General features: G+C 37.0%; 1 protein-coding gene across 1 annotated transcript; it reads left to right on the top strand.

Moving 5' to 3' along the window:
* The first annotated feature begins 490 nt into the window (after nucleotides 1-490).
* On the top strand, nucleotides 491-10,808 carry LOC118751744. Its single transcript, XM_036486560.1, has 4 exons — nucleotides 491-640; nucleotides 9,141-9,705; nucleotides 10,112-10,608; nucleotides 10,667-10,808. Exons 1-4 carry the CDS (start codon nucleotides 491-493, stop codon nucleotides 10,673-10,675), a joined length of 1,221 nt encoding a protein of 406 aa, XP_036342453.1. The 3' UTR covers nucleotides 10,676-10,808.
* The last annotated feature ends 206 nt before the right edge of the window (nucleotides 10,809-11,014 follow it).

The following is an 11,014-nucleotide window of genomic DNA, read 5'->3' as shown; positions in this document are numbered from 1 at the left end:
ATGTCAAAAGTGTTTTATGCAATGCCTAATGTTTTTGATGTAATCAATTCGCGAATATTCGAGCCTACTCTGTATTAAAAAAAGACTTAGGATCTTATTGCCTTAAAACTGAGTATTCAAAAACTTCTTACGATTTTATTGCATTAAAAACTTATTTGCATATTTTTACTAGAACTTACCGTCAAGCAGAGATTTTTTTTCTAAATGTACTGACAACTATGTATTTTCTCCTCTGTAACTCTTCAAACTTTTTAATTCAACCCATCTTTAGCTATACCCGATAAATAGATAACGAAATCTAGTCAAGAATTATATTCTCTTCACCATATATTCAGTTATAAAAGAAAAATATGCGTTTTTAAAATTCGACTTTTGGCCGCCTAAATCGGCCAAATACCCCTCTGTGCGGTGTAAACGAGGTGCCATTCATGCAGTTGGAAATATCGCTCATTCTTTGTTTGGAGTACTGGACGCAGAATATGCAGAACAAATGTCCAAAACAATCACACACGTTAAGGAAAATGAACTACATCTGCAGCACCTGATCAGAAATCAAACATCCATTGTGGACTCAACCATCAACATTTTGAAGCAGGATCATAAAGCGGTCAAGAGGAAGTTCGACATCATTGATCAACAAGTCAGTCAAATATTCCAGAGGATCAGCAACGACACGCATGAGATATACCAAGAAAAATTGTTTCGAATCTTTTCCTCGTTATCCATCCAACTCACACTTATGGCAGCCAATTTGCAAAGAATGCAATCTGCAATATTAGCCGTTCTAATAGATACTCATCACGGAAAAATAAGTCCTCTTCTGCTGACGCCCAGCCAATTGCAAGACGAAGTGAACAAAATTAAGCTTCACTTACTTCAGGAACTGCCTGTAAACCAATAAGACTTACTCCAGCTATACCAACTCATGACGGTTAAGGGAGGACTTACAGAAAAGCATGTTGTATTTAGCATCACACTGCCTCTGGTAGAGCATGGTCGATACGACTTATTCAATCTGCTACCAATTCCTACTTGGACTAATGGGACTATGATTGAAATAGGTTCGTGTGCTGCAGTTTTGGCAATAAATACAGCTCTCGGTCAATATTTCCCTCTGAGCATCTCAGAATTTCAATCTTGTGTGGATATTAAAAATGGAAATTACATCTGTTCTAAAATTCAAATTCGTTATAGTCACGGTTCATCTAAATGCGCATGTGAAGTTAATTTATTCAACAACAACACCCAGTCAAGTTGTCAACTGCGAAAAACACCAAACGATGTTGCATAAAAATCAATGGATTTATGCCACTTCAGTTTCATCTCGTGCGACAGTAGTATGTGGCAAAGAAATCATTCAGGTGATTCTAAAAGGATCAGGACTGTTATCACTCTAACCAGACTGCATACTCAAACATAATTTTATATTAGTTTAAGCAGATCAGTTGATATCGACGAGTCTTTGCTCGTCCTACATTAGCCTGGGAGAAATTTCCGAAGTAGCTGCAGCAGAACATATAAAGCCTCTTCTTCAATCACGGGATGATGAGAAATACATAACACAAATACAAAACCTCACATCCTTACAATCATCATTGGCCAATCAACGCATAATAGAACTCTCAAACAAACTTGAAGCACAAAATGCGCACCACAAGGCAGTGTATCCAGCCTTGATTACAGTTTTGTGCCTTTTGGTGTTCATGCTAGTCAAAAGAAAATTTAAAACAGCCAAACAGGAAACATTGCACGCATCCACGACTGCGACCACATCCAGTCAAAATTAAAAACCCACACCTGCGCCTCGACATTCTCAAGGAAGTTTGGACGTTTACGATAAACATTTAGGACAGAACCTGCCAAGGAATTCGTGCTGCGCTCACCGGGGGGAGGATGTTATTTAATAAGAAAAGTCGACATATTAATATTGCATTGACTTTATTCAACAGGGTATTAATTTTCGCTTGCATTATTTTATGCGTAGCTTGCACTTTATGCCTTTTAGTGTATTATTATAGCCAAATAATTTGGCATGTGTCAAGTTACATATAAGACATTGTTGATTAATGCACGCAAATGAAAGTAGACGCAAACTGTGGAATATGCATATGTCAACAAAAACGTGAGAATAAAGGAGTTGCATTAATTATTCTTATGTAAACCACGACGTGGGAATAAAACCTTTACAATAATTTTGCTTACGATCTAAAGTTTTGATGGCCTTATTATTTAGCTACGTGAGCATTTAGTTTGTATAAAAACGTAATCATTAATTCAATAAAGATCACTTGAAAGTAATCAAGCAAACAACAGTGTTCGAACTTGGCGTAATCGCTACTATTCTGAACAGAGGTCTTTTAGATATTCCTCCTTCCATCGATTTGTGAGTGATAGGGATTGCGTTTCTGGCTCGGGTATGGCCAGAAGTGGAGCTCCTCTGATAAAATGCCCAGGGGTGAGGGCTGTGAAATCGGAGGGATCTTGCGAGATGGTATTGAGAGACCGTGAGTTGAGAACGGTTTCAATTCGAGCTAATAGAGTGGTGAACTCTTCATAAGTAAATTTGTAATTACCAGCGATTTTCTTGAAATGGGCTTTAAAGCTTTTTACGGCGGATTCCCAGAGTCCCCCCAGAGTCCCCGCAAAGGGGGGAACAAATTGCAAATTATATCCTTGGGGTGCATATTTCTTAATGATTTCAGGCGAGACCTCGTTAATAAATTCGATAAATTGCTTTTCAGTGGCCCTTTGGGCTCCGACGAATGTTTTGCTTTTGTCGCTTATGATTTTTGAGGGAAATCCACGCCTTCCGACAAAGCAGGCAAATGCCGTTAGAAAAGCTGCAGTTGTCAGATCTGAACATAACTTAAGGTTTCCGCTTTTGTCGAAAAACATAAGAAAACGGCCACATAGCCCTTCGTAAAGGTAGAAGACCTTAACATAGAGGCCTTTATCTGGAAAGGCCCCGCAAAGTCAACACCCATGATGGTGAATGGCAAAGAGAATATGCAGTGTTCAGTTGGTAAAGCTGCCATGATCTGCGTGCGCATTTTCTGCTTATGTAGAGCGCAGACTTAACACAGGAAAATACATTTCTTTCATCATATCGCAAACGTCAAGCTGTGAATTTCTACTTATTTGTGCCTTGATTGGTCTTTGTATTTTGCAAAGTTTATTGTGCTAATTTTGAGTAAAAGTTGCTATAAAAAGTGCCTACGAGCATCTTAGTGTGATAATAACCGAAGCTAAGTGAAAGTTTTGTGATTTTAGTGGTTTTTATTAAATTTGACTAAATTTCACTAGCTTACATCTAATCTTGCCGAGTCATTTGTTGTTATCATTGTTGTTGTTATTCCTTTGTAGTTAACTGAGATCGTTTCTATTTTTGCACATTTCTTTTTGCTCTTTTTGTTTACTTCGTTTGCGCTGCGTTTATTAAGTGTCACATTACAGTGATACTCAAACTGTTCGCTACATATATTTTTAAGCTAAATACATCAGCTCCTGAATTGTTGTGTGTGTTGTGTTAAACTTATTTTGCTTGTCTTTTTATTAACATAAGTGTTATTAAATCTTTCAATATGAAGTGTGATCTTGATAACTGCCAAATCAAAAGCGAATCTGAACGCTACTTATCGTGCTGGCTCTGTGATGGTATTTGCCATCTAAAATGTGCTGGTTTGACAGGAAGAATTCTGGACGCTATTAATGATGGCAAAGGTCTTCGCTGGTCTTGCTTAAAGTGCAGGTCAACCGAAGTTGATCTCTTTAAGTTGTTTAGGCAAACCAGAAATGGGTTTTCAGAGGTAGGGAGAGAGTTGTCGGTACTGACCGAAAAATTTAAACCTTACGAAAATGTATTTAAAGCTTTTAAATGCTTAGATACTGTACAATCTATGAAGGACATTCGTGTGTCAAAACGTAAGCGTCTTCATAGTCCGCCTAATGAAAGGACCGTTCCACGTCAGAACACTCTTCCGAATGACTTAATTAACCTTTCTTCTCCATGTCCACAGACAACGGAGTTATCTTCCTCAAAAGAAAGTATATCAAAGTCTGCTTCTAATAATAACGACCCTGCAGTATCTTCCCCGTCCCCCGTTGAAGTTGTGGCACCGCCATCCAATCTTCCAACGCTTACTCTACCCTCAACTAGTAACTCAGTTACTCAACCCCGTCCGCCGGTAATCCAGTCTGATACTAGGAGACTGGTTGTGGTTCCCCCAAGGAAGTCTATATTTGTATCTAGATTTTCGAGCGATACTTCCGAGGACGATATAAAGTTTTACATCTCGTCCAAAGTTAAAACTGTCAACTTAAGTGTCAGAAAATTTAATTTTAAATATGAAAGAAATATTTCTTCATTTAAAATAGACGTAAATTTAGAAAATTTTGGCATGCTGCTTAGTAGTTCTTTTTGGCCCTCCGGAGCTTTCGTTCGTGAATTTGAGTATAGGCCCAACAAAAATAATAATTTAGCAAATATTCCCCGTCAGAATACAGAACCAAAAAACTGATTACTAAATCTGCTTTAAGTATTTATTATCAAAACATAAGAGGCATAAATACTAAATTAACGAATTTATATCTTAATGGCCTTGAATGCAATTATAATATAATTTCTTTGACTGAGACTTGGCTCAAACCTCACACTTTTAATTCAGAGATTCTTTCAAATAATTATCATATCTACAGAAAAGATCGGGAGGACAGAGTCGGCGGTGGCGTACTCTTTGCCGTAGACTCTTCAATACCATCTGAAGAAGTTCCACACATCGAATCTGCAGAATTCAAATGCATTCGTGTTCAGGTTGGAAGGGGATTTACTTACTTAGCTCTATGCTATATTCCTCCCCGATCTGACTTATCAGTGTATTCACAACATGTATCTTTACTGAAATCAATTAATTCAATGATTAAACCCTCTGATTCATTGATTGTGTTGGGTGACTTTAATTTACCAAATGTATCATGGAACATCATTGACAATGATATTGTACCTTTCTCGTCTAGCGCTTGCAACAACGTATTTCTAGAGGAGATGGCTAAACTCTGCCTGAATCAAGTTAATGTACTTCGCAATAAGTTTGGCAAAGTATTAGATCTTGTTTATGTTGATGATGCATCTAAGTCGGCTGTAAATAAATGTGACCCACTAGTTTTGCCCGAAGATGTCTACCACCCTGCTATTGAGATATATTACGAAATTATAAACGATGGTCAAAATTGCGATGTCCAAACATACGAGCCAAATATTCGCTTTGATTTTTCGCAGGCCAACTTTAAAAAACTGAATAAAGAATTGTCTAAATTGTCGTGGCCTATATACAAAGAAAAAGTTGAGCAAAGCGTTGCACATTTTAATTTTACTGTACATAGATTATTTGAAAAGTATGTGCGTAAACGCATGTGTGTTCCTGTAGAACAAACACAGTTATGGTTCACTAAAGAACTGAGAAACTTGAAAAACAGAAAGTCACGTTATTTTAGATTACACAAAAAAAACCGGCTTACACTCATACTATGTAAAATACTCACTTTTGCATCACAAGTTCTTTGAATTAAACAAAAAGTGTTATAAAGATTACTTGTGTAAAGTCAAACGACGTATAATATATAACCCCAAATCATTTTATGATTTCGTAAACTCCAAGCGAAATGTACGTGGGTTTCCTTCCGCCATGAAGTATCAAAATACCGTCTCTGGTGATAATCAAACAATTTCTAACATGTTCGCTCAGTTTTTTAAATCCAATTATTCCACTAACTCCCAAGCATACTTTGACTATCCTTTTAAACTAAGTCCAATTAACTCAATACATAACCCTATAATATCTCCCGATGATGTTTTAGTTTATCTGAAGTCCTTAAAGCAGTCTTTTAGTTATGGTCCTGACCAGATCCCCACTTGTTTTCTTAGAAATTGTGCTGATTATCTCTATGAGCCGTTAACAGCCTTATTTAATTTGTCTCTTAAAGAGGGCGTATTTCCAACTGTATGGAAGGAATCGTTCATAACCCCCTTACATAAAAGCGGTAGCAGGTCTTCAGTGGAGAACTACCGGGGCATAGCTAAGCTTTCTGCAATTCCTAAATTATTTGAAGCAATTATAACAAATCGGTTGACGCATTCTATCACTTCAAGCATTTCATACAGTCAACATGGATTTTGCAAGGGCAAATCAACTTCTACAAATTTACTTGAATTAACATCCTATATCTCAAAAGCATTTAGTGTGAGCAAAACTGTTGATGTTATATATACTGATTTCAGTAACGCATTTAACAAAGTGTGCCACTCGTTGCTCATCTATAAACTTGATCTTCTTGGTCTTCCACCTAATTTTCTACGTTGGATCTCTTCATACCTCTATGATAGATCACAAAGGGTATTGTTTAAAAATACTATCTCTGACGTCATTGATGTTACTTCAGGAGTCCCTCAGGGTAGCCACCTAGGCCCGATTCTGTTCTTGCTTTTTATAAACGATATTTCTACAGATATAAAATTCTCCAAAATTTTAATGTATGCAGATGATGTAAAACTTTATAAATCGTACGTTTCAATTGAAGAAAGGTCTTTGCTACAATCGGACTTAAACAGCATGGCTTACTGGTGTAAAGTAAATCTTATGCCTCTAAATCTTTATCTGAGGCTTTAGTCGTGGGATATAAAGCTCTTGTCGGATCATGTGCTGCATAAGCCGATGTTAGGCGTGTAGCATCAATAAGTGCAAATTATTTATGTACAGTGTGGCAAATGGGGATTTTTCGGGTATTATTATTGGGTGCCGCTCGTTATAACTCAAACTGGAGTTTGCCAGACGTCCATTGGCGCGTAGCAGTCCTTCGAGTCTAGGAATGGACTAATAACTAAGAGTGGGCTCTTTTTATATATTGGCTTTGATACCATCAAAGGTGCTATTTCCCGGTCATAATAGCGGGTCTGAGTAGACATAATCAGAACGATTTTAGCCCGTTGTAGATCTTGGTGTGCTAGTGCATGATGCGGGGGGTTACGCGCTCCTTTAACTTTATTTTTGAGGCGATTTATGAACTGAAACAAATAAGCTATTACTGTGAGGACTTGCGGGAATGATGAAAATCGCTCAAGGATGTCAGTATCATCCAATACGGCATGAAAGTTTTTAATTTTTCGACTTTCGGGGGGTATTATGTTGCGTACATCTTGTGGCAAGATCGGCGGGGTTATCAACATTGGCTACATGTCGCCCATGTTGCTGACCCAACTAAGTCAATTATTTGGGCTGTGCGGTTTGACACATATGTCTTCCACGTATGGGGTGGTTTTTCTTACCAAGCTAAGACTATTTCAGGGACAGCCCATAGGTATAATTTGCGATTGTTCCGGCTTAAGTGGGTTTGAACAGTGGAGGCTAGTTTTGCAAGGAGAAGCGCCCCGCATAATTGAAGCCGTGGTAGGCTTACGGTATTTAGCGGAGCCACTTTGCCTTTCGCTACTAGCAAGTGGCTTGTTGTTTTGCCATCTTGTTGGGTGCCCACATATATAGTAGCGCAGTATGTCTTTTCAGAGGCATCGCAGAAGCCGTGAAGTTCGGATTGATGTTCGGGGGAGTAGTTTACCCATCGAGGGATTTATATTTCCGAAATAGTGTTCAGATTGTTGCCAACTGGGACCATTTTATCAAGCGTAGTGGTTTAACTAGTTTATCCCAATCTGTTCCGTCATGAATGAGTATCTTTGCTTGGATCATAATTGGTGCAAGCCATCCTGCAGGGTCAAAAAGGACATAAATGTGAATTGTTTACTGCTGTTTCTTTTGATTCTACTTTGTTAAGCAAGTAAGCATAAATATAAGGCGTTAAATATTTTGCCGCAAAATTTTTGTTTCGGTGTTTTTGTTTGGAATTTAGGTTTTTTTCTGCCTCGTTTGTTCATGCAATCCTGCTTTTGCTTGGCATATCTATAAGCAGAAGGGGTATTGCTGGCCAAATCTCGCACGTAAATACTTGAGCTAGTTATTTTTTTTTAGGCTTTGGTTTGTGTTTATGAACCTTTAGTTTGTAAATAAATATACATACATACGTTAATGTATGTAAGTGCTAAAAGTTTTTATTATATATATTTTTTATTTCTTGTTCTTTAAGAATTTCTTTTATTGTAAAAACAAGTACTTAAATACATATGTTTTCCTCAATTCGGGCCTCCGTTAATTAGTTGTTTAATTTATTTTTATTTTTTTTTTTTTTTTTAATAAAGTACAGTATTTTTTTTAGTAAATTTTCAGCAATACATATATGTAAATGCTAGATGTGTGGCAGCTTTATAAATTTCTTATGTAATATTTATGATATGTTAACTAAATGGCATCTCTGTATTGACATATTTAAAAATAAGTTTATGTGGCAACACTATCTGCGGCGATATTGCGGCCATGTTGCCTAGGAGGCAGTTGAATAAAACACGTAAAGACGAGTACAAGCATTTGTCGTGTGTGAGTTTTATTGTTTAAAGTATCAGAAGAGGTTTTCACCCAAAATGCCTTCAAGTGAAGAATTAAGTAAATTGTACACTGTTGAGCAACTAAAATCATGTGGGGTGTTCACAGTTCGTCTCCATATTGTGTCTGAAAATGTAAACGTCTACATTTTGAGACATCTTTAGCATCAAACTGTGAGCACCCCTTTCTAGCAGTCGTCGCAAAATCGTCTCAAAACTTTGCTGGTGTTGCCAGACATTTCTTCTTTGCGTGCTTTTTTATATGTCGCCTTTCGATTTTGTTTCTGAAAAATTGTAATTATTTAACTTAATTACCAATTCCTAATATTTGTTATTTCTTTTCCTTGACTTATTTCTTTTCATCAGAAATTGCGCTCAAATTAAATGCAAATATAGAAAACGTGCCCAATAAATAAAAAAAATGCGATTAGTATTGCCATAATGCAACCCTGCTGCGAGGTTGCAAAATGTAGACGCGTAAAAAACATACCTTTGAGTGTGACAAAATGTAGACGGCGTCGTTTTCCAATTTTGTATGGGAAACAACAACACCACAGATTTTACGGTTAGAAAACGTCTTAAAATGTAGACGTCTACATTTTGAGACACTATTTGGAACGAACTGTGAACACCCCAATGGTTGCGTTCGCTCGGACAGAAAACATCAGGTAATAAAGCCGAATTAATTATTCGCTTAAAAGAAATCCCTGAGGAGCGTCGTGGAAATTTTCAAAATTCGGCAGTTGACGCTGACGCTACGCAAGACGACAACGGAGACAAGGGGCAAGCCAGTGGAATCAACGAAGGAGCGAGCAGTGCAGACATCGTTAATAAGTGTGGTGTAATTTTACCGAAAAACGACGACGCAAATAATCAAACGAGTGCTGCAACTAAAGAAAAAGAGAGTCATGCAATAGCAAGTGATGAAAAAGAGAGTGATGCAAATGAGTGGCGACTCTTAAAATATGAGTTAGAATTGCTGAAGCGTGAATGTGAACTACAAAAGAGAGAAAATGAAATGCTAAAGAAAGAAAAAGACCAGTTGAGAAATGGTGGTGATCAAGACAAAAATATTTCCAATAAGCAAAAGTTAGCAGACGTTAAAGAACTTATCTCCGAATTTTCTGGTAGCGGCGAGTGCTTTAAGTTGTGGCAAACACAATTGCAAAATATTCAAAGTGCTTATAACCTTGACGACAACAACATGAGAGCACTAATTGCAAGTAGATTAAAAGGCAACGCGTTAAAGTGGTTGCACTCTCGTGCTGATTTAATCACAATAGGGCTATTCGCGATTCGGTGCATAAGAGCTGACAAATTTATGCAATTGCAGAAATATGCCATGGATTGTGAGCGACCTTTATTAAACTGTCATGGTAAAACTTTTTTAATCAGTTGATAGAAATGTCAACCAGAGTTGCAATGCGTAGCATTTTTATGCTATGGATTTTCGGTATTGCAAATTTGTCAAGCCATGACAAATGCAAATGCGTGTATTTTGTTTGTGTATTGCAAATAATGTGCAATACAAATTTGCAATGCAATGATGCTAGGCCATTTGCACCGGATCGCGAATAGCCCTATTGCCTATCGACAAATTCTTATTGGAAATGAGCTCTCTATTCGAAGAAAAAGCAAGCAAGTTGATGTTAAAGAGAAAGCTTGAAGCCAGACGGTGGTTGATTTCTGAATCGTTTGAAGAATATTTTCACGCAAAACTGATTTTAGCAAATAAAATTCTAATTGGAGAAGATGAGTTGGTTGAGTATTTAGTTGAAGGAATACCAGACCACGGATTACGTTCGCAAGCTAAAATGCAACGATTTCGCGACAAATACGAGCTACTAGAAGCATTCAGAACAATTCAATTGCCAAAATTTTTATCAAGAAAAATCACAGCAGACACTCAACGTGAGCAGCCAAATAGCGAGCAACAAGTAGCCAGAGCCAGCAGGTGCTACAACTGCAACTCAGTTGGACATTTAGCAAATGAGTGCCGCAAATCCAAGCGAGAGTTGTGTGCTTGCCATGTATGTGCAGTAGTTGGGCATTATGCAGCAAATTGTCCACAAAGGAAAATCCGCCCTGTTCATTATGTCAGCGATTTGATGGAGGATGACGAATTTGTAAGATCTATAACTTATGTATTTGTAAATTCTAAACTTTATTATAAAACTTTATTAGGTTCATTAATTGATACGGGAAGTCCCATTAGCCTTGTTCGCCAACAGTTCGTACCAGATATATTAATAAATAAAAAAAACAATGTGTTTTTAAAATATAGTAGCATAAATAAAAGCCCATTATCTATTATCGGAAATGTAAACGGTTTTGTGTTTTTTGAAAATAAAAAGATTGAATTAACAATTTTCGTTGTAACAAATGAAACAATGAGTTATCCAATAATTTTAGGTAGAGACTTTTTAGGTAAGTCAAATCTAAAATTAGAATGTAAAACAAATGTTTCAAAACACAAAGTTGAAAATGATACATATGATGAAGAGTGTCAAAGGTTAATGAAAATTGAATCTG

Source organism: Rhagoletis pomonella, unplaced genomic scaffold (genome assembly GCF_013731165.1).
Source record: "Rhagoletis pomonella isolate Grant_MI unplaced genomic scaffold, Rhpom_1.0 Rhpom_scaffold_00952, whole genome shotgun sequence".
In the NCBI taxonomy this organism is placed as follows: domain Eukaryota; kingdom Metazoa; phylum Arthropoda; class Insecta; order Diptera; family Tephritidae; genus Rhagoletis; species Rhagoletis pomonella.
This window is presented reverse-complemented; position numbering and strand designations above follow the sequence as displayed.